This window comes from Plectropomus leopardus, chromosome 10 (genome assembly GCF_008729295.1).
Source record: "Plectropomus leopardus isolate mb chromosome 10, YSFRI_Pleo_2.0, whole genome shotgun sequence".
NCBI classification, from domain to species: domain Eukaryota; kingdom Metazoa; phylum Chordata; class Actinopteri; order Perciformes; family Serranidae; genus Plectropomus; species Plectropomus leopardus.
In genome coordinates, this window is record NC_056472.1 from 33,912,277 (window position 1) to 33,937,239 (window position 24,963).

The 24,963-nt window shown below is 41.6% G+C and overlaps 1 protein-coding gene across 1 annotated transcript in view; it reads left to right on the forward strand.

The window, feature by feature from the left end:
• The window catches only part of lrch1 (leucine-rich repeats and calponin homology (CH) domain containing 1), an 80,019-nt gene that overhangs the window by 42,963 nt on the left and 12,093 nt on the right, over positions 1-24,963 (forward strand). The window contains 12 exon segments of the mRNA XM_042494129.1: positions 5,769-5,918; positions 6,372-6,424; positions 6,426-6,508; positions 10,043-10,130; positions 11,193-11,298; positions 12,281-12,396; positions 13,777-13,847; positions 14,044-14,130; positions 15,513-15,590; positions 16,161-16,197; positions 21,465-21,537; positions 23,083-23,205. Of these exon segments, the coding sequence (XP_042350063.1) occupies positions 5,769-5,918; positions 6,372-6,424; positions 6,426-6,508; positions 10,043-10,130; positions 11,193-11,298; positions 12,281-12,396; positions 13,777-13,847; positions 14,044-14,130; positions 15,513-15,590; positions 16,161-16,197; positions 21,465-21,537; positions 23,083-23,205 (1,065 nt within the window).

The following is a 24,963-nucleotide window of genomic DNA, read 5'->3' on the forward strand; positions in this document are numbered from 1 at the left end:
AAATGATTCATTGATTACCAAAAGAGCTGCAGATACTTTTTTCTGTCGATCACTTGCAGCTCTAAATTGAAATTGTGAACGTTTTCTCCTGCGACGTGTCAAAGAAATACACTGAAACAAATGTAAATATAAATGATTGCTACAGTTTGCATGTGTTGCACACCTACTTCGCATAAGCACACTTTTTCATTTTTTTTAATCTTTTTTTAATTATTAGTGTTAAATTGATCCTTAATTTTATTCCATGTGGCATTAAAATGTCTAAAAAAGTCTTAAATCTAACTTTTCTTGAGCTGCAGGATCCCTGTCTGTCCTGCTGAGCGTCTTAAAACAGAAATAAAAAACAAACGCGGCTCAGAAATGAAGGTATTTGTGATTTCGGAGCGGTTTGGTGGCGGAGAGGCTGGAGATGGCGGCCTGTTGATATCCAGCCTGAATGATGCACGGCTGCAGACTGTTTTTCCGGATGATTTATGCAGCCGCGACTCGTCCACTCTGTTTGGATTTATCGCCGTGTCTCCCCGACTGGACATATGCTTGTCCCTCACTATTATGGCCGTCTCCCGCTCTGATGGATGAGCTGATCAGTCTCGGCGGCCTGTTGCCGCAGCGACGGGGAGGTTTGCACGGAGCAGACTGGCCGGCAGCCTGCAGAGGGAGGGATGTTGTTTTTGATTTAATATCTGTTGAACTTGTGCAGACTTGATCGCTGCAGCGGAGAGCCCCTGAGATAAGACCACCGTGACTGTTTTAGTGGTTCTTAAAGGTCGGCCAAGCTCGGGGGGGTTCAGGCTCAATCTGAAGATCAGATCTGCAGACCTGATGGAAAAATGCTCCTCAGAGCCAGAAACATCTCAATGGCTGCAAGACGCACGGCTTCAAACAATGTCAGCACAAAAAAACAGAAAAACATGTTGAAATATGATTTTAGCATCGAGCTGAACGGCCTCACACAGCCGAGGGGGGGTCTGCAGAGACCCTCAGCACCAGTGAGGCTGCTCTGCAGTCAGGGTCATGGGATTACAAAGAGCAATTTCCAGGCCTGGAAAAGTTTTGGAGAACTTAATATACACTGAAAGTTTTGGAAAGTTTTTGCTTCATGAGCCTGTATAATAACACCGGATGTGTTCAGGGGCCATCGGAAATGTGAAAATCCACAAGATAATTTCAGTTGTTACAGTTTCTTGCTGTAAATAAAACGCCATTTTGGTGATTTTTAAAGAAGAAAGGCAATTTATGCCAAAATTATGTCAAGAATGTTGCCAAAAATAACAAAAATAAATGAAAAAATTGCCAATCAACAAAAAAGAAAAAAAAAATTATCCTGAAGAAAAGAAAGGCCTCATTGTTTCCATCAAAAACACACAAAAAAATGCCAACATGTTTTATTCTTCTTCCCAAAAAATGTTTTTTCAAAAATCACCAAAAAACTTTTAAAGAAAAAAAAATCTCCAATTTTTTTTTGAAGATCTTTAAAAATTGGCAGTAAAATAAATATAAAATACTGTCATTTTATGTTGTATGCCTCTTCTCTAAAGCCAAAATAAAAAAAACAAGTCCCTCCCCAGTGCTTAAATTTTGTTTGACTTGCCCCTCTCAAAGATAACAAACAGTCCCTTAGTTATATTTATATATTCAGTGTTTAATCCTGTTCTGAATGTATGTATACATGTATATATATATATTTAAAAAAGTACAAAAATAATCACCCCAAAGTCAGGGAAATTTCTTGTTAAAATGCGTATAATTCTGTAATACGGCAAAGTAATAAATCAAAGATTGCTGCTACTCAGCCACGCTCCTGTTTATATTAAATGTGTCTAAATTGCACCAAATTAGAAAAGGTACATCATTGGTTCCCCAGTAAAACGCCGGTTCAAAGAACCTGAAGACAAACAGACGGAGATTCTTTGTTTTATAGTTCAAAGTTTCTCAGAGTCCTTGTGACATTTCAGGAGACTAAACGTTTGCAGTGACCTCACAGAAAGGATGTTTTTTGTAGCGTCCAGGATGTATTTTTGAGTAACCAGAGGAATGTTCTCTGGTGTCGGCCCTCCCTCCATCACAGCGGCTCGACGTTATTACCGCCTCCGCCAAGTTTTAATTATGAGCGACTGTCAGGACGAGTCTGTAATAATCGCTCCGTCAGAGCTGATGTGACTCCCTGAAAGCTTCCCACAAACCCACACATCAGTCTGCGCTGTTTGTGTTTCGCCTTCGTCTGAGGACTCATGTAAACACACACACACACACACACTCACACACACACACACACACACACACACACACACTCACAGAGCAAAGTGGAGTTTATTTTAGGAGTTCCTGAAATAACCAGGAATATAAAACTCATTGTGTTTTACATCGAAGGAGCGACTCAGACACAGATCAAAGAAATACTGCACAGGAAATCTGTCAATTACATTTTCAAATAATCTTTTTTTTAACAACACTTAAAAACTCAGAGATTCAGTTTAGAAAAGTTTGTCTCATTTGATAAGATGGAAAAAATTAAACCAATAAATCTATTAATAAATTAAATTGGACCGTGTGTCCTCTCCTCTGTGCTGCTGCATTGTGTCCACAGCGACTTGTACCAAAGAGTAGCGTGAAAGTCAAGAGCACTCACTCCACAGCAAAAATCTGGGCACCAAAGCTTCCCCAAAAGCACACTGACCGGCAAAAAGAAGAGGAAGGGAAAAAAAACCTGCTAATTAATGCCCAAATTTGTAAAAGTTAGTCAGTGCTTTTTTTGACCAGTGCCCTGATCAAAATAATATGATGAAAGCTAATAGAAAAAGATTTTTCACACTTTTTATTGGTAAGGAAACATCTTCTTGTACAGTCACTTTCTAAAGAAAAACAAAATGTCAAAATGTTAAAAAAAAAATAAAGGTCACATTGTTTTCCTCAAAAATCACCCCCAAAAAATCACATACTTTCTTTCTTAAAAAAATAAAAATGAAAAAAAAAAAAAAATTTTCTTTAAATATTGCTAAAAAAAAACCCAAAAAAGTTTTAAAAAAAAATCTTCAAAATATTTTCTAACATAAATTCCCTGCCACCTATGCTTACATTTACATTTTTTTCTACCGGTGAGAAATCATCATCATGTCCAGTCAGCGTTGCACATGTCCACTCTGCCTGAAAAACCACAACATGAAATGCCAACCTCCCTCGCTACCGACTGACACAGAGACTGCAGTCTGCACGAGAATACGTGTATCTGCAAAGAGGACTTTGAGACGTGTAGCGTCGCCCTGTGACACAGCTGAAGGGCCCACATCAGGCTCTGTGGCAGCAGATTACAAACCGTCCCGCAGCAGTGTGGATGAAAATACTCTGCGAGCCTCATGTGGCCTCGCGGGTCACCGCAGTTCCCTCCACAGAGCATTATTTTTAACCTTTGGGCGTCGGAGACGATCAGAGAGCCGCGAGGGTTCAGGAGGGTCAGGTCTGCCTCTGCTGAGTGAGTCAGCAGCTCTGTAGTAAACCGTCACACGCTGAGTCATTCATTGTCTCAATGCTGAATCTACTATTCAGGTCATGGCCTCACACCGGGATCCTCAACCGCTTTGACTGGGGGCCACTTTTGCAAAAAGACTGTAGGCCAAGGGCCAGTCACGCGGCCCCACACGTTTCCGGGATTTCAGGATGTTTCTCTGATTTTTGGGCATTTCTTGGATATTTGGATGTTCCTAAGACTTTAGAACGTTTCTAGGATTTTAGAACGTGTCTCAGATTTAACAAGATTTCTAGGATTTTATGATTTTTCTCTGATTTTAGGATGTTTAGCAGATTTTAGGACATATCTGGGATTTCAGGCCATTTCTGCAATTTTGGGAGTTTTTTTGGGATTTTAGGACATTAGGGTCTTTATCTAGGACCTCTGTCGGGGGGTGTGGGGGATCCTCCACTGGCACTTTTTTTGACAAATAAATACTATTTATTTCACTCTGGCACTTGTGTGTACTAAAAGTGCAAAAACAATTCACAGTGTCAATCACTTTTTTTATATTGTGATTTAGAAAATAGCTGGGGGCCACCAGGCACCCTGTCAGGGGCCAGATTTGGCCTGTGGACCGTAGGTTGAGTAATCACTGGTCTAATCCTTTGACATTGATCACACTTTTTCTCTCAGACATAAACTCTCATTGCAGTCGTCGAGTCGACTGAAGTTGAAAACATAGATGAGTTTATCTCGATCCTGCAAAGACAAACGTCCTTCGACTCTTTTTAGAGTCAAACTTAGACCTCCTCCTCACCTTTTCACCTCCTGGTTACGAGTCACCTGAGTGATATTTCACCTTTACAGCCCTCGGCTCTCGTGTGTGTGCACGTCTGAAGCTCCGACACTGACTGTAACCCCGCGGCTGCATTCTCCTCCAACATCAAACAGCGTCTGTTAAATCGCAGCTCAGAGACGCCACTTCAGCACATTTCAAAGAGGCGTTTTTATATTTTCAGGTATTTTGGTTCTAATGAGGAATAAAGTTCACATGCAGAGAAACTCACAGAGTCTGCTAACAATTACAAACCTCCGCTGAAAATAACAACAACAGCTGCATTGTTCTGTGTGATGGGAAACATGTCGGCGGTTTGAGGTGTGTGTGTGTGCATGCGTGTGTGTGTGTGTGTGTGTGTGTGTGTGTGTGTGTGTGTGTATATGCGTGTGCATGTGGTGTGTGAGTGTGCAATATGCGTGTGAGTGATGTGTGAGTGATGTTGCTTGTGTTTGTGTTTCATAGCCTCCTTTGTGTTTTAAAATAGATTTTCATATTCTTGTTATCAACCACTTCAACATATACAGTGGATGTTGTCATGACAACTGTACACAAACGTGCCTGCACACGCTGCCCCCCCACCACGTATTGAGCATGTGCAGCTTTGGTCGTCAGTCTTACATCGAGGGAAAACATGACAACACAGCTTGTTTTCACTCGTCAGGAATGAATTTCCTCTGAGGCAGAAAAACACGAACCGTCAGAAAGTCACACAGTTAAACTTTTTAATGGACCGAAGACAAACAAAAGAACATCTGCATCTCTGTTGTGGGTACATAAAAAAAGTTTAAAAAGAGAAAGAGTCCAGAACGTCTTCTTTTTTCTGTATTTCCTAGAAAAAATATTGTCTCATCTTCAGCTACAAAGAAAAGCCAAATTGGATATTATCTAGCGAATTATAGATGTTCAACCTTTTGTTTGTCGGATCATTTTGTGTGTGTAGACAGACGTAAAGATTAAGATCAGGAAACAGGTGTGGACATGACCATTTTAAATCCAAAAAAGAAGAAACTGTGAACGTTTCTGCATTTTTGATTGATGTAATACTTCAGTGTGTGTGTATGTGTGTGCGTGCGTGTGTTGTGTGTGAACAGATGTAAAGATTGAGATCAGGAAACAAGTGTCAACATGTACGGGATTTTAAAGGTAGACTGACACTGAAATCTTGTAGTAGAATACACTGTGTGTGTGTGTGTGTGTGTGTGTGTGTGTAACAAAGAGAAAGAGAATTTATCTGTATTATATCAATAACGTTGAAAAACAAAGCTACGCTCAATTTTTTTTTTCTTTAAATTCAAATAAGAGGAAACTGAATGTTTCTGCATTTTTGATAAATGAATGACTTCAGCGTTTCTGTGTGTGTGTGTGTGTGTGTGTGTGTGTGTGTGTGTGTGTGTGTGTGTGTGTGTGTGTGTGTGTGTGTGTGTACGTGTGTGTGTGGTGTGCGTGCGTGCGTACGTGCTTGTGTGTGTGTTGTTCCTGCAGACCTGGCCGGCCTTCCTCTGGTGAAGTTTGACTTCTCGTGTAACAAGGTGTCGACCATCCCGGTGTGTTACAGGAAGATGAAGCAGCTCCAGTCACTGCAGTTAGAAAACAACCCGCTGCAGAGTCCACCTGCACAGGTACACACAGGGTGTCATGGAGTGTCACAGAGTCACACGGTTTCATAGAGTTTCACAGTTTCTTACAGTTCCACAAAGTGTCACAGAGTTCCATAGAGTTTCACAGAGTTTTGATTTTTAGTTTCACAGAGTTTCAGTTCCACAGAGTTCCACAGAGTTCCACAGAGTTCCACAGAGTTTCAGTTTCTAGGTTCCACAGAGTTTCAGTTCTAGGGTTCCACAGAGTTCCACTGAGTTTCAGTTCCAGAGTTACATAGAGTTCCACAGAGTTTCAGAGTTCCACAGAGTTCCACAGAGTTTCCACAGAGTTCCATAGAGTTCCACAGAGCGCTGATATGAAACTCTGTGGAGGGACAGCAGGCTGTGTGTGGATGTTAAACAGCAGCTGCAGTGACTCGGCAGCAGTCCAGTTGATGTCTGAATAAAATCACGTTAAAATCCAGTTTATTGTTTCTTTTCCTTTCAGATTTGTATATAAAAGGCAAAGTTCACATATTCAAGTATCTGAGCATCGAGGCGATTTTGTCGCAGCGAGAAGATGCCCGACTCGCTCTACCTGCCTGTCATCGAGAGACTCAGCCTATCACGGCCCACCACGGGCAGGTCAGTGACTCCTCCTCCTCCTCCTCCTCCTCCTCCTCCTCCTCCTCCGTGTCTCTGCTGCAGTGAAAACTCTGGCCTCCCTCTTCTCGTTCTGTACTGGCATCAGTGTTTATACCAGTCAGACTTAATGGGAGCGCTGCAGAGCTGAGTGGAGACACTTAAACAGACTGATGGCCTCATCGGCTCTGAGCCTTCTGCTAAAGGAAACACAAGTTTTTAATTTTCCAAACAGTCCAAAGAACAGAGCAGAGTAAACACACTGAATGATTTTAGTGACTTTCACACACTCATGACAAGATATTTTTCATAACAAATACAAAGTTATTTTACTTCAGGAATCTGAGAGGCTGAAAAGATGAATAAACCCGCTTTTATTTAGGAACCACTTCTGCGAAACGTCAGGAGGCAGTCGCAGCTGCAACTTTTTTCTACATAGTTTTTTGGGAGATTTTTCTAGCACTGATATTAGGAATATAGGATGATGATTTTAGGAAGTTTTCTGGCTGTAAAATCGTCGAGGACACAACCTCTGCAAAACAGCAACTATTCTGTTATTTTGGTTGAATCCTGTGAAGATTTTCAGTTTGAAGCGTATCGAGCAGCCGGAAACACTGACACAAAGTAAAATGCAGACCAGGGTGTGTGACAGTGGTGACGCGATCAGCTTCAGGCTGAAACAATCAATTGATCGCCTTTGTTTCAAACTTTTAGTTCTTATTTTTCTCATAAACGCCGTCAGCTCCTCTCAGCTGAGGACGAGCTACATCACGTCAAAGCCAGTTATTCGCGTGGCGAAGAGGAGCGACGCTGAGTGTCTCTGTGATCTGAGCCTCCTCCGTTTCTGCGTCTGGAGCCAAATCCTCCATTAGTCAGCTGAAAGTGATCGGTGCTGACTCCCTGCTGGGTCACGCTGACAGACTGTCTGCCCTCACACGGCTTCGCTGCAGCGCTCGGCCCTAATCCGCCACTGCTGGACAGAATATAATTCAGGACAAACAACAGAAAAAAAACAGGAGGAAATAAAAGAATGAAACAAAGGAAGGATCACATGATCAGCATGAAGGAAGGAATGAAGGAGAAAATTCAGCTGGATGTGAACAGGAAGAGATGGAAGAAATGTGCGACGGCTCGGAGCGGGCTGTTGGACATGTCGGACCTAACCCTGACCCCAACAGCCCGCTCCAGCATGGACATGTCCAACAGCCCGCTCCAGCATGACATGTCCAACAGCCTGCTCCAGAGCGGACATGTCCAACAGCCCGCTCCAGGCCCGCTCCAGAGCGGACATGTCCAACAGCCCGCTCCAGAGCGGACATGCAGCCTGCTCCAGAGCGGACATGTCCAACAGCCCGCTCCAGAGCGGACATGTCTCCAACAGCCCGCTCCAGCGGACATGTCCAACAGCGCCAGCATGCGGACATGTCCAACAGCGCCAGCGTCGGACAGTCCAAAGCCTGCTCCAGTGAAAAAGACTTTTTTCCGTATCACCCAGCCCTAGCATATTGTAAAACTTCAAATTATAGACCGGGCTTTTGTTTGCTTAAACCTCAACAGGCTTATATTTGGGACAGCTGCGATACGATGTATGACATGACTTTGATAAAAAGAGAGGGGAATCCAGGCACTCAAAAAGTGTGAAAAACGAGGAGGAAATTACATTAAAATGTATTATAATGGCTGAGTCATTAAAAAACCAACATTTTTTTGACCAACGCCGGTCTTCGTCAGGGTTTCAAAAACATACGCATTATGGATATGGCTCCACCTATCTTGCGGCAGGAGCTGATAGGAAATGATCCCATAAACACATGATTAAATGATACGTAAAAAACAGAATGAATAATAAACACAGAAGGAACGAACGGCTCTCTGTCTCCCACAGACACACACAAAGCAGGGCTTTTGCAGAGCTTCAGACCGGGACTTTTTATTGACATTTTTCAGACCACAGACCACAGAGCACTAGAGCGACTTCCAAGTATCAGTAAAATCTGAACTGTGGAGCTGTTAGTTTGTTGCCTTCTCGCAGTGAATGAATCTTCACAGTTAAAGTATCTGTGAAACTGTCTGATAACGTTAACATCCAACTACAGACTGGAAACTTCACGTCCACAGCAAAAATCATCATAAAAGTACTTTATTTAACTTCATTATAAGCGTATTTTATTAAATGTTGTTATAGCAATAGTGTACTCAACTTTTTTATATAACAGTCACTCTTTTATTTAACTATTGTAACTGCAGTTCATTCAATATTTTTTATTTATTTTAGTAGTTAACATTATTTTAAAGGACATTTAGAAATACCAAGATATATATCGTGTATCGCGATACAGCCTTAAAATCGTGATATTATTTTAAAGCCATATCGCCCAGCCCTTGTCCACACTGAAAGAATTTAGGAACACACACACACACACACACACACACACACACACTATATACTTGCAAAAATACTCACATACAACAAGTCTGTTAACTGAGGGGAAATACCAGGAGCTGAGGATACAAAGGAGTGTGAGAGTATAAAAGAGGAAAGGAGCATTTTTTATAAATGAAGGATGAGATGAAATGAAAAAGAGAGAAAGAAAAAAAAGAAAAACTCCGTCATTCAAACTGAGTCTGAGTCTCACAGGATGTTGAGCTCTGAAATGTCCGCCCACGTGAAACCCTCCCAACACGTGGGCAGGAAAAATGGATCCTATTCTCCTGGAGACACACACACACACACACACACACACACACACACACACACACACACACACACACACACACACACACACACGGGCCTCCTCTAACCTTTTATTTCTCTTTGGCTCTTTCTCTTATTTCCCTCTGATTTTTCTCTGGCGTTTTTTTTTTCTTATCGTCTCTCTTTTACTCCACAAACACTTGTGTTTCTCTAAATTCCCTCAGTCTTATTATTTTACTTCTTTTTTCCCTCTCTGTTTCTTCCTGTGCTCCCCGCCGTTTCCGTCTGTCCTTCTCTTTGTCTCTCTCCGAAACCGTTCTCTCTCTCTCTCCTCTCTCTGCAGAGGAAGCTGAGATCAGATTGATGCTATTTTTAAAACCTCATTAATTCAAAGCAAACCAGCAGTCGGACTCGTGAAACTCGTTTTTTCTTTGACCGGGCTGAAGGAAGAGCCCCGCCAAAATAAAACAGCATAAGAGTTAGTGATGTTCTCATCATATTCGGATCACAGTTTGTTACATTGGCAGTATTTTGCTGTTATGTGATCAGAGTGTGTTAGTTCTTTGTTTTTAACGGGCGGGTCAGGGGAGTTTATTGTGAAACTGCTCTGTGATCAAGTCAAAATGAATCAGTTTGATTGATCCAGAAAAACAAACTTTTTATTTAAAACATCAGCAGCGAATCAGAAACAGTGTGAACAGAGAGAGAGAGGCTGTGCTCCCTCCCTCTCTCTCTGAGCGTCACTCGCTCGTTAGCTCGCTCACACACACACACACACACACAGACATCTCTGCTGTGTGTGTGTGTGTGTAAGGTGTGTTACCTGTGTTGTGTGTCTGCAGTGTGGAGGACATGGAGCAGCAGAAGAAGCAGGACAGCGACTCAGGAGTCGGCAGTGACAACGGAGACAAGAGACTGTCTGCGACCGAGGTACCGACAGAGTGTGTGTGTGTGTGTGTGTGTGTGTGTGTGTGTGTGTGTGTCTGCGAGTGTGTGAAGCTTTGTGTGTCTGTACATTTTTTTTGTGTTTGTGTCTATACACTTGGTGTGTGTTTTCCTGTACTCGTTTTGCTGTTTTGTCCACATGTGTTTATGCGCTCAGCTTTCTTTGTCTTTTTACTTTTTATTTTTTGTCTTTTTACTTTTTATTTATATGTTTTACATCATTATTTTTATCAGAAGACTCCATCTGTCTTTAAATCTGAATTCATTTTGAGGTCACTGTTAAAAGACTGTAGTGTATCTGAAGAGGAAAACCAATTTTTTACTCTTTTTTTTTTAAAATATCTTCATCCTTCTCTTCCGTCCCGTCTGTTTGTCTCATTTTATTTGCAAATCCCACTTATTTTTACAGTGTAGACGAGATGTTATATTTCCTTTATTCTTTATATTTTTCCATTTATCACATCTCATCAAAAACTGATGCTGTCGTTACTTTTTTTTTTTTTAGAGTTATTAGCTGATATTTGTTTTTTAACATTCTGTTAAACTGTAACAATTAGTTGATCAATCAAGTCATCAAAATTAATAAATAAATATTTTTATAAAGGATGAGAAAATCTTTTAGGTAAAAATGTCGAACATTTTCAGTTTCTGTCTTCTTCTGCTGACCTGACTGTCATTTGTTCATGAAAATTAAAATTTATCCATTAATCATTTTAGGCATTTCATGACAGAATATATTTTTTTTGTCAATGTGGCTGAGGAGAAATTCAGTGATAAAGTTTCTTTACTTAAATCAATACTAGTACTATAGTATTATCAATAGATATAACGCTTTATGTTGTAAAAGCATAACATTCGTTTTTATTGCCGTGTCAATAATTCTTTGGTTAATGAATGTCTTAAATCCCAAACTATCCAGTTTTTAAGTGATGTAAAACAAAGAAAAGCAGTAAATCCTCATATTACAGAATATTTGATGTTCTGGTTTAATGAACTGTTTGGAATGATTAATTTATTATTTTTGTGTTTAATTTATTTGTCTTTCAGCCGTCAGACGAAGACAGTCTGAGTCTCAACGTCCCGATGAGCCACATCACAGAGGAGGAGGGGATCAGTAAAGACGACTCCAGTGAACACATCAGCTCCCTCACAGGTACACACACACACACACAACACTCACACACACACACACACACACACACAAAATGATGATCTAAATTATTGTTGATGATATTGAATCAAAATCAGTATAAAAACATTGTTTGACAGATATTATCACATGAAGGTTGCGGCTGGCTGACCGGTCGTGTTTGATTCACTGTTGAGTTTTGAGGGAAAACATTTATCAAACACAACAACGGGACTGAAATTAGGTCGTTCAGAGAGTCTCGATTTAGGTTCTGGAAACGTTTTAATTATTGTTTCTGCATTAATGAGCTTTATTAGCTGGTTAGACGGATGTTTTCAAGCAGGAATAATCGTTTTTGTAGTTTTTCTTCTTTAACCGTTGTAACAACCTCTGTGTGTGTGTGTGTGTGTGTGAGCATGTGTGTGTGTATGTGGGCTGTTGAGCTCTATTAGAGGACCAGCGGCTCCCCAGACACACAGTTTAAATAGACTTCAATCAGCGTGAATCAGGTCAGAGCTGATGGAGTCGCCGATCTGAGCACAGAGAAAAGACGAGACGTTCTTGCGATCTGTTCACTCTGTCAATCAGCGGCCGGCGATATTATCGGTGATACTAAATGTGTCGCGGCCTTTCGATAAGTGCAGACAAGAGGTGCAAAGATTTTTAAAAAGATTATTTAAAATGATTTAAAATTGAGTTTAAAATAAGTTTTAAACATTTTTAACTTTGACTTTAAAGTCAAGAAAGACCAGGGGAAGATTTTTGATGAAATTATGAAAATGCAAAGATAAAAAGATTTCTTCTCATGTAAACGTCCTGACTGACGCTCCGTCACTCGCTCGTTACTTTCTGTCGAAGCGTCACTCTGTCGTCACGCTCTGCTTCATTTTCTCGTCTGCTGAATGTGAAGCATCTCTCTTTATTTACCACATAAAGCATTTTTTCACTTTCTGCTACTTTATTAGTCTGTTTAAGATGCTGACTGTTCACGTTTCTTCGTCTCCAGCCGACCCGAACTCCGACTCAGTGCGCCTGATCGAGGAGAGCCCTACGGAAGCCCTGAAGGACCAGTTCAGCTACAGAGACTCGGCTCTCAGCACGCGCTTCGTCAACTACATCAAGGCAAGCCTCCATGTTTGTCCGTAAAGACTGATGCAGTGAAATGTTCACGTCATGAATAATGAGAGTGAAGCGGGCTTATATGAAACCTTATCCCTCTCTTGCTGTGTTTGAACGTCACTTGTTGCCGGTGATTTGCTGTCAGAGGTAAACGTTGTTGTCAGGCGGAGAGTCACAGAGACGGTCCTGTTACAGCGGTTACGTCACCGTGAGCCTGTGAGTCACACCGACACTCGGCTGCCACCAAATAAGGACTGAACTTCAAACAAAACGCTCAGGAGCCTCATGAGGCGTCAGTCAGCGGAGCTCAGCTTCTGCAGCGTTCTCTTCAGACTAAACGACGGCGTCACATGTTTCAGCAGTTTCCCCAAAAACAGCAGGTGCCAGCGTCCTCCAGCAGAGGGAGGAGCTGTGACTCCCAAAAAGGAGGAGGACATCTGATGCTGTTTTATATGTTGGATTATAACATGGAAGATGGACAGATTACCTGCTTATACATGTCTCATGTCTCATGTCTCATGTCTCATATGATGCTGTACAGCAGGAGACTCAACCTGCATCATTCAGGGGCCACTTCTGCAAAATAACAGGAGGCCAGGGGCCAGTCACAGCGGCCCCACACGTTTTTAGGATTTTAGGACGTTTCTCTGACTCCAGGTTCCAAGATGTTTTTAGGATTTCAGGACATTTGTAGGATTTAGGACATTTGTAGGATTTTAGGACATTAGGGTCTTATCTAGGACCTCTGTCGGGTGTCTGGGGGATCCTCCACTGGCACTTTTTTTATCAACGAGCTCTATTTTGATGCTGTTTTATGCGCTCTGACACCTCCTGGATACTTAAAGTGCAAAAACAGTTCTCAGTGTGAATTGAATTATTTTTATTGGGAATTAGGAAATGTTTGTGGGGTCAGCTGGCACCCTATCAGGGGCCGGATTTGACCCGTCACCGTTGTAGAAGGTATGTACATGGTCACTGAATTTAGAGGAACTCAGTCCATCAAAGAAATGAAAACAGACAGACAGAAATACTTTTAAACAAACTATAATCTTTATGAATCGTGAACGCAGCTCAGACTCGACTCGTCCCTGCAGCTCCCAGGCAACATTAGGATTTTGGTCAAATGAGAAGTGATAACAAATATTGGTCCAGTTATGTCCCAGTTAACCCATTCAACCCAGTATGAGAAACAAATGGAAAGTGGAAGATGCAAGGAAGTGATGGAGGAGAGGAAGACAGTGCTACAGTGTCCTGATTGTTGCGTTTGTGTCTCAGGGGACAGCAGTAACGTCTCTGAATCCTGACCAATGGCTGAGCCCGTCTGTGGTCATGTGACAGCTGCAGCTGCTGCTGATGTGTGTGTGTGTGTGTGTGTGTGTGCAGGGTCGGACAGCAGCAGACTTTGAAGAGCCTCTCAGGATAGAAGAAGACTCACACTGGCCAGCAGAACAAATGTAAGTTCATTTTTAATCAGTTTTAATCTGTATTCACTGTCGTAGTTTACGTTGTTGTCGTCATCGCTTCACAACATTCAGAACGTCGTCGATTCAGTTGAAACAAATGTTTCCGATGTGTTTTTCTCGTGCTGGTTGAGTGCTGCTGAGATCACCGCTGTGATTTGAGTTCATTTACGTGGGTTTTCGGGCGCAGGTCAAAGGTCACGGGGGCCACAGAGCTCCACATCGACATGATCAACCAGCTGAAGGAGGCTGTGGAGCTGCTGCAGGACCCCAGCAGGTGAGAAACACAACAGCATCACACAGCCGAGTCCAGTGTGACACAAAACGCTGCTTCTGTCCACACTTTGCTCAGTAACAATACGTTTAACTGCCTTGTTTTTATTCCACATCTCATTCAACAGTGAGAATGTTAGCTCAGGATGCAGGATGCAAGGATGCAAGGATGCAAACTGAAATATTGGAGTCGCTGAAACATGCTGATTCTGCCAAACATGTACAAAACATCACTTCTCAGTTCCAGTATTTTTCTTATTTTGCACAAAGAAACAAGATTCCACACACTGAAAAGCTTTGTAATTCATGTCTGCATCTGCCATGATGATAAGAGTCTGCAAAACATGATAATTCACTCCAGAAGAGACTCGATGATCACTAACTGAGATGGAAACAACAGTTGATATATATTGATAACGGTATCGGCTAAATGAGTTGTAATACACACTTTTGAGCAACGCACCTTGGTAAACTGCGAGCAGACGGAGGGGAGGGGACACTTTGGGCAGAGGCACGTCGATGCTCAGCTGAGAGATACGCCGCCGCTCAGGGTGGCCACGCTTTCTGATGCGCGTTGATTTGATTTTACTTTATTGTCACAATTAATTCTGAAATTTGTCTTACATTTCAGTACATAAACACGAAAATACACACACTTAACTCAAAAACAAAATTATACAATAAATGCTACAAATCACCACCAACGTACCTCATAAACAGTTTCAAGGCCGTCTACTCTCGACCAACACGCATCATGACTCTGCAGCCCGTTTACAATTCTACTGATAAGTGTGCAATACATGTCATTTTATTTTTTTTAACTGATGCACCTTTTCCCTGGCCTTGTTTTATGGCTGTTTTTAATGTGTGTGTGTTTCAGCGTGATTACATTTTATGAAGCACTGCTGGGAGGGGCTCTTAAGACAATAAAGTCTCTCATCTTATCTAATCAACATTATGAAAAGTGGACGCAGTGCAACATATTAATTTTGTCTTGTTTTGTTTGTTAATTCAGTGTTTTGCCGTCAGAACCTGGAGCTCTTTGACCAGAGACTTCCAGCCTTATTTCCGTTCCTCTTCGTGTGTTTAATGCATTTTTTATGGAAGCACCAAAAATCAAAACAAATTCCTTGTAAGTGAAAACCTATTTGGTAATCAATACTTCACTGATTCTGAGATTACGGCTGCATCCGCCTCTCTTATGTTGCACTGCGAGAAGCCTTTTCTGTGGGTCAGTGCTCTGCAGCTCTTTTTGCTCCTTGTGAGCTTCAGTTTCGGTTTTCCACTTTGGATCAAAAGCACGCACAAGAAAATCATCAGTGATGAATTTAAATGTTTCTAAATGTCATGAATGTGTTTAATGTTGTTTTCCTCGTGTTTTATCAGAGTAAACACGGAGCAGGACGATCTGTCCGGAGTGCAGCTCTACCCCGTGGAGATGGTCACAGTGGAAGAGTCACTCAAGTAAGACTTTTTGATCCGTGAGTTTCTAGTCTGGTCATTAACCCCTTAACACAAAAATTCAAATAAAATGGTAAAAAAAAAAAAGCAATAAGCAACTTGGCAAGAAATGTCCCACAAAATGGCAAAAAAATTGTAAATGGGGGCTAATAAATGTTATCTAAAAACTAGGGAACAATTTACAGAAAACTATATATATAATTCTCATAATTTATATATTTCAAACTGCATTATAAAAATAAATATCTTTTGTGCATACTTTCAGGTATTTTTCTTCTATTTTTTTCTTTTCTTTTCTTTTCTTTTTTTTTTTTTTTTTTACTAATTTTTAGGATCATTTCTTGTGAAGTTGTTCATTGCCCGCTTCCTGTGATTTTGAAAGAATGAAGCTTTTTGTTCAGGTGTCTGGTGAAACTGACTATCAGGACTGTTCTGGGCAACAGCTTAAATACTTTATAAATCAATGCAAAATTAGTCAGTTTTTTTAAACAAACAGTGACAGCACCAGTGCTGTGTGTGGAAAGTAAATCTTATCTTTTATTTTTCCTTCCTTATTTCTCTCTCTCTCTTCAGTGGGCAGGACAGCGATGACGGCGTCACAACACCGAAGGTAAAGTGTGCAGGATTTTAAAGCTTAACAACGTGTTGTCATCTGCATATGTGATGATATTTGACGGTTTATTGTAATGTGACAGTGAATAGCAGCACTTAAATTTATGTTGAACTCCAGTCAGTGGGACTTCCAGTGAGTTTGGTGAAAACTAAAGTTTATAGAATTTTCAGAAAAACACAGTGAAGAGGTACGATTAAAAAAGATCACAGATCTGATCGTTTTCTTGACCTTGTTACGACTGTATGTGACGGCAAAATGTAGTCAGTATTGATCTTTGGTGATATTATAGATTTTGTCTGCAGTTTGTGTCCAATGACACAACAAATGTGGTCAGTTGAGATAAATGTGATGTTTTGGGGAATTTGTTGTGTTTTTGTAGGCACAGACTCTAGCCTGAACTAAAATACTCACTACGCCTTTAATATAAACCACCAGTAATAATTATTCAATATCACATAATCTTCCTTTAGTTAATCTTTTCTTTATTTAGACTATAAACTGTCCAAAAAATGACAAATGCCCGTCACTCTGCTCGCACATTTACTCACATTTCATGAATGAGACCCAATCAGTTTCATCCTTTTTTAACCCCTCGATTCCACCGGCAGCATGTTGAAAGCGTTACGTCTGCGGCGCTGTTTTGCGGCGCGTCCTGCCAGCTGATACTGTATGAGATTGTGCTTATTTTAGTCACATTCCCTTGATTTTGTGATCATTTTGTCTTGATTTCAGTGATTTTTACCACGGCACTTTGTTGTACTGCAACCTGCAGTCCAGCCACGAACACAGTACATCAAAGAATTTCAGTCAAAAAACATGCTCATCTTAATAATAATTACAGCCTACAGATCAGTAAAAATAAATCCAGTTAAACATAGAAAAGATAGAAGATTTGTGGCTGTGATTTAGTTAAAAACATATAGAGCTTATTGATTATTATGCAGATACTTTGATCATAAACAAAATAGATATGTAGAAGCTATTGGCCATATTTTTGTTAAAGATACAGTGCTGTTGTTAATTATGATCTACTTTCTGTCTATTTCATGTCCAGTGACTGCAGTGATGCACAATAATGATTATTTCAACCGATACCATTAAAAAGATAATTTCCAGCTTCTCGTGGCCGATAAGATACCGATAACCGATAACTTCTTTTTGTTTGTTTTTCATTACCTGAGGGTATGAAAGGCTGAGATGTGCTCAGGCTCAAGATATTTAGACATGTTTTTTTCTGCAACATAAAATATGTCCGTTTCACGTGTACGCTCCAGAAGCCGTGCCGCAGCTGTAAAATGCCGCTGACCGACCCGGTGGAATTAGGGGTTAGATTTGTCCTACTTGATATTTTACTCGCCCCGGGCTATCAGGCAGTCCCTTTTGTTGAGCTCGGTCAGTGCTATACTCATGTCATAGAGATCAAGTCGCTCCTTTGGTGTCTTTTGTCCTTAAATTTAAAGCCTATAAGTCTGTAAGTGACATAGAAAGTCTTTAAGATAATTGAAAGCCTAAACGTGTGATGCGTTCTGTAGCAGCACATGGAGGAAGAGGGCTATGAGTTCCAGAAGAAGAGACAGATGATTCTAGAGAAGGCCAGGTTTGAGGCCCAGCTTGCATGCCGGGAGTATGAGTGGCAAATGTCAATCAAGGTAAAGGTAGCACCAAACCACTGGATGTAGACTGTGGGGCTGCAACTGACCTGCACTTTCATTATCCATTAATCTGACCGGGAGTTTCTCACCTGGTGTCACTTCCCAGAGACCAAGGTGACGTTTTGATATGGTTTTATCCGAGCAAAGCTGTTCTGTTTGTGATCATGTTTGACAAAGAAAAGTATCAAATTCTCTAAAAACAATTATTAAATTTTCTGCTGATGGATTTGTGGATTAATTGAGGAACGGTTGCAGCTCTAGCAGGCTGTGTCCCGCCCCTCAGAGTGAGCTGTCCTCAGTCCAGCAAACTGAGCGTCTGTCTCCTGTGTGTCTGTTTGCTGTGAGCTTCCACATGTGTCACGGTTCATCCGGCAGCAGGTCACACATGTGAACACGGTGAGAACGTGTTGATTTATCGCTGCACGTTGAGTCCAAACGTTTCACCAGCCACTGTGACCTCAAAGCGGTCTGGATAAAGTGGACTTTGGTGAGCTGGTGGCTGGTGAATTGACAGTTTGTCGTCTTGCATGTCAGTGTGTGAAGAGTTCATCTGCAGTGGCTGATATGTGAGTCAATCGCTGTCCTGTCTGTTTTGTAAGAAATAAGATTTCAGTTTTGTTAACTTTATTGAGTTAATGCTGATTGTGAATTTTCCTCTGAGTATTTAAGGGACTAAATACGACCCCCTTTGCCTCTTAATTTGTGCACAGATTATAGTCTGTTTCCAGCCTGTAGAGCCCTACTGTGAACCCCGAAATGTTGAGTACCCCAAAGTTTTCCAGCATTGGTCCCCATCTCTCAGAAACTGCCGGATGCTAACTTGCACATGTTATCAGTACTTTATTATACCTCCTTTTGTGTGGTACTTAACTTTTTTACCAACATTTACCATTTTTGCGTCAGCTCAGAGTGACGGTCTGTGAATATAAATTTACACTTACTGCATTGTTGTATTCATGTGTTTAGAAATATCATACAATTTCTAACTGATGTGAAATTTTTTCAAACACAAAATATATAAAGTTACCTGTCTAATCCACTCAGTTTAGTGTCCTTTAAAACATCTAAATTTAATTAAAAATGATCAATATCAGCCCAGCTGCAGTTCAAACATGCAGACTTCTTGCTTTTAAAAAATCCACCTTGAATATTGAAAATATCAGAAATAAATTCAGCATCTTCATTAACCCCCAAAACCACCAAGATAATGTCCAATCCAAATAATATAAAAATTCAATCTATATAAAAATTGAAGCAGGTCAATTATTTTTCAATAACTGATGGAGAAAAGATTTTCACTTCTTTTCCTTCTCATTTTCAGATATGTATGTATGTTTGTGTATGTTTATATGTTCATTATTTCCTTTTCATTTTTCACACCTTCAAAATACATTTCAATTCAGTATATGCAGTTCTGCAGATGTATGCACATTAGGTAGATCATGCAGATTGCCTAACATATGCTAGTTAGCATCCCGTATGCTGAGGACTCATTCTGTACATTTCTATCATAAAACTTTGGGGAAATCAACATTTTTGGCTTAACTTTGCTGGCAAGTTGACTATTATGAGCTGTTTGAACTAGACAAAGGATAGTTGGACACTCACTAAATGCACATGTGCCGTGCACTTCAGACCATCACTGTCGATGTTTAAAGAGAAGATTTACTTCAGGACGGAGTCAGGCCAGCTGTTTCTTCCTGCTCACAGTCTTTATGACGAGCGAGGAAAACCACGTCCTGACTTCAGCTCTGTAATTAACACACAGACGTGAGATAAATGTCCTTCTTCTCATGGAAAAAAACAAATCAAATAAGCCTAATGAATCAACCCAAACATCACAGCTCATCGCCCTCTAACTGAGAGTCTTCAGTGTTTGACAGAAACAAACAGAGTGAAGAGAGCGTGGGTTTAGAGACGCGGAGAACAGCTCTGCTTTGTCTCCTCAGACGGCGCTGACAAAGCTCCGAAGGAACAAAATGAACAGAGACAAACTGTGTATCAGACATCAAAAAAACATCAGCAGCAGCGAATGGAGGATCTGCACCAGCTGACTCTGAGACTTAAAGAAACAAAATGACATTAACGAGCACAGACGGCCCTTTGTCCACCTTTTGTTGGTTTGTTTTGGAAAAAAATGAAAAGAAATCGTTCAGCTTGTCTGCTGACTTCTAACAGGCAATGCCCACTGCACGCCACCAATTCAACTCGATGTGCGTCCGCCCTGCCTCGCCGCTCGCTTGTGTCCGTCCTACAATCCCCTCGTCTTCACCGACTCCACGCAGGAGTGTTTCAGTTACCAAAAAGCCAAAGAACAAATCTGTTTTCTGTCATGTTTTACTGATTAAACTGGAAATGGTCCAAAAAGCTTCATGAAGTCTCCACTGAAACTTATCAGCAGATATGTGTCAACTGCAGTCTTCCTCCGAGGACAGCAGTTCAAACATCCCAAGTAAAAAAAAAAACCCACAAAAAAAACAACTTACTAGTCTGCCGATAAGAAGAAAAAAATTTGCCTAATAAACTGGAAATGGCTGATTCACATAAATAATATTATTGTAATTAAGTCATTTGCTAAAAAACTTGTTTAAAAGAGGGCGGGTTTGTGGTGGCGTGCAGTGGGCGTGTAGTGGGCGTACAGCGGGCGTACAGCGGCCGTGCAGTGACCGTGCAGAGGGTGTACAGCGGGCGTACAGCGGGCGTGCAGCGGGTGCACAGCGGGCGTGCAGCGGGCGTGCAGTGGGCGTGCAGCGGGCGTACAGTCGGCGTACAGTGGGTGTGCAGCGGGCGTATGGTGTGCGTACAGTGGGTGTACAGTGTGCGTACAGTGGGTGTGCAGCGGGCGTGCAGCGGGCGTACAGTGGGCATGCAGTGGGCGTGCAGCGGGCGTACAGTCGGCGTACAGTGGGCGTGCAGTGGCGGTGCAGTGGGCGTGCAGGGGACGTACAGCGGGCGTGCAGCGGGCGTACAGTCGGCGTGCAGCGGGCGTGCAGCGGGCGTGCAGCGGGCGTGCACCGTCACCTCCTGCAGTCCAGCTGGTGTCGACCTGTGATCTGTGTCTGGAGTCGTTACAGCTGCCTCTGCATTTCCACCTGGTGTTTATAAGCTCCGGTTTATCTCCGTTCTGCTGGGATTATGATTAAATCTTAATATTTTAATGAGGTGAGCTGCTGGATTTATCAACAGCTGTTTGGGCTCTACTTGTTTTCCTTTGCAGAGGAAGAACTCCTGCAGGATCATTTTTTAAATTAACGTTAATCGCACAGTCTTAGTGAAAAATCTGGACCTCTTAAATCAACAGGAGTCTCTGAAAGAGTGCTGGCTCTGAGTCCGTCTGCTGCTTTATGAGCTGAGTGATGGCTGAAGACAGAGGAGGGAGGGACACAGTCAAGTGTCTGAGCAAACTTTGAGGTTAACCGTAGGTCCATGAACTCATCATGCGTGTTTTTGTGTCCCTTATTTCTCCGTGGAGTCGTTTGTTAGTCTGTGTGTCTTTGCAAACGTCTCCTCAGCTCAGGACTCCAACATCTGCTCAGTCAATTTTTATTATTTTTTTATTCACTGTTTGTTATTGAGACTGAACAACTGAACCTCGATGTTTCTGTGCTGCAGCGACACGACAGATCTCCGGCCGGCGGACCTCCGTCCTTCTCCAGCCCCGTGTTCGGACTGAAGCCCCGATCAGGTGAGTGGATCTGGACTCAGCAGAAACCAGAATAACAAGCTGATCACTGAACGGTGCGAGAACAGAATCAGCTGATGAGGTTTATACTTCATATGCTGTCTGTTTTTAAGAGCATTCACAGTATCATGAGTAGAATATAAAATGTGTGCAGCTGCGGTTGGATTGTAATGTCAGAAACACCATTTTAATTTCTGCATCTTAATCTAAGCAGCAGAATATCACTGTTTCAGAGTGATGAATTATTGGATATGAACGCTCCGAGTCGAATGAAGAAATCAAAGACTAAAAACTATATTTATGCCGTCTGTAGATTTTGTTTTAGTTCAAATCAAATTTTCTGGAGCTTCGATAAAAAGAATCTTTTCCTGCTCAGAATAAATCGTATACTTAAAAAAGTAGTAATTCCACAACGGAGAAATAAATAAAAGTCCTGCATTCAAGATTTTACTTATGTAAAATTACAAAAGTTTAAACATCAAAATATACCTTAAAAATACTTCACACACAGAGAGATTATCTGATCGTCAGTTACTCACTCTGTGTTGTGTTAAATTCATGAAGAAAACCCTTTTCTCCTTTTTCTTCACGGTGAACAAAGAAAGAATCCAAAAAAAGGCAAATATTATAATTTTAATATTATAATATTATTTTTTGGGGGATTCTTTGTTCATCTCAAGGCATGCAAGAAAAACAAAACTTTCCTTCACGTAACACAGGGGGAGTAATTAATATACAAACGGTCATTTTGCAGGCAAAGACCATAAACATACAAACCAACAAAAGAATAGTGCATAAAATAATAATAATAATAGGAAGAAAACAGTCAATTCTAAAAGAAAAATCAGCGGAGAAAAAGTGTTTAAAGTTTTGAAGTGAAAGTACCTGTTATGGAGATATTTTAGAGACATTTGTGCAGTTTTGAGCACATTAATGAGCAGCTGACGAGTCTGTGAATGAACCGGTGGATCAGAGCGAGCTAACCTCAGGGTCAGTCTGGGGCCGTCACTGAGGGACTGTTAATCGTTTTTCAGAAGCAGCGGCGTGTCTGTGCTCGTCAGCAGATTCAGTCCCCTGCTGCTTTTCGTCTTCATGTTGTAGAGCTAGCAGCCGTCCGGCCTGTCTGCTAACTGTGATCAGTGTGAGACGCTGCTAACAGCTGATGGAGCTAACATGATGCTAACAGCATGTGGAGGCCATGTGTGAACTGCCACTAATCTTTATTTTGTTTTTTGTGCTGTTTTGTTTTTGTCGTCTCCCCTTTTTACTCGTTTTTCACGTCTCCTGTCACTGATCTTCTGCACGACTTTTAATGTGAAAATCATCTGATCTGACTTCCTGCATGACACCTGTTGATCTCTCTGTTTTTACTCCTCACCCAAATGTTTCGGGACTCTCTCTCTCTCTCTCTTGGTGTTTTTTCGGGTGTGTTTTTCGTGGAATGAACTTTGCCTTGCTGTTCTTGGTTCACCCTCGGTGCCCCTCCTTCCTGCACTACACACGCCCACTTCCTGCGTCTCCCTGACCACTCCCTTCTCCCGGTTGTAGCCCCGCCCTCGCTGCCCTGCTCGCCCCCTCCTTCCTGTCTCGCCCCCTCCCTCCTCTCACAGGCCTCGCCCCTCCATAGAGATTCGCCTCGTAGCCATGACGACGGAGGCATGCACAGCCGCGGTAGGTCCCGCCTCTTTGAACTAACCCCTCAGACGCCTGGACTCAGGCGTCTGATGACGGCGTCTCTGCACCGACGCTCTGGATTCATACGATTCAGAGTCTGTCTCTGATTTCTTTGTCTACACGTTTCTTTTTTGGGGGATTTTAGGATATCTAACAGATTTTACGACCTTTCTAGGATTTTAGGACGAATTAGAAAATGTTTGATGGTGCCACTCAGCAACTTATCAGGGACCAGATTTGGCCCGCGGGCTGTAAGTAGTGAGTATCACTGGTATAATTATTACTATTATTATTTTAGTTTTTATTATTATTTTTTTTATGTCCAGATTCAGTGGCAAGTCAGAGGAATAATTTGGGAGACAATTACGCATTCTTTAATAATTGAATTATTTCATTATTTCATTCCTCCTGTATGATATCTAATGGTCTTTACATACAGACTTAGAGACCGTCTGGTCGCACAGAGTCTTCGCAGTGATTGGTTGTGGTAGGTTCATGTCTGTTACCATGGTGACTCAGCAGCGCCTCCTTCTGACGTGGAGTAACAACGCAACAAGACTGCCGCTGTGTTTTCTCTGCCTCAGACGGCACGTTTTGATTTGACACAGCGTTTATGATTACTGCTGTGTGTGTGTGTGTGTGTGTGTGTGTGTGTGTGTGTGTGTGTGTGTGTGTGTGTCTGTTTGTGTGTGTGTGTGTGTGTGTGTGTGTGTGTGTGTGTGTGTGTGTGTGTGTGGGTGTGCAGGCTGCAGACCACATGTTACAAGTTAAATTCTGGATTCGGTGTGTGTGTGTGTGTGTGTGTGACCACACTGCTGTAGTAATTAACACACACACACACACACACACATGCGCTTTGCAGGCCACCAAAATGTGTGACTGTGGAGCAAACTCAGGGCGGTGCAGGAGGAGTCTTGTAAGGTCTGAAATTATCTAAATTCAACACTTGTTCAAAAGAAAAAGCCAACTTTTATACATTGACATGAATCCGTATAACAGCTTGTTTGGACTCAAATATTTAAATGAAAACAATTCACCTTAAAAAAAAACATTAAAGGTAAAAAGATACAAAACAGATCCAAACAGAAAACTTCACAATTTTCAACATCAAAATATGCATCGTGATTTTAGATTAACGAGAGGGAGTAAAACTTGTTGCTTAAACTGTCTTATATTCATCAAATGAAAATGAGATCGCGCCTGCTGACAGGCAACAATAGCAGACACTTCAAACACATAAACTGTCACTCAGCTCAATAACTGCTCAGCCCAAATTCCCTAAAATATGATCAGCATTAAAGGGAAAAACAGCGTTTCTGTGGCTTCTTCGAAAGTTTGATTGTTGCCTTTTCTCCACTTTTTTTTACCTCGGAGGACTCACCTGAAAACGCTGATCCGGTGCAGCTCAGTAACACGTGCAACTTTCTGTCTGTCAGGTTCAGACACATTTCACCTGATGTTCAGTATGAATAGTTTGGTTTCAGTGAAAATGCAAACTGAGCATCTGAGTGGATAAATGAGACCTAAATTATTCTGCATGTTGTGTGTGAGTTTAGTTAAATTTGGACCCCTGTGACTTCAGTTCATAATTTTTTAAGTTTTTGCATCCTTTATTCACAGAGGAGGCAAGAGGAAGAGGAAGTTTTCTTCATGAATTAAGCGCAACAAACTTTGAATAACTCATTTACAAATAATCATATTCGGCAGAGAGGTATTCCTTTAAGTGTCATTAAAACATTTTAGGGCAAGTTGGCA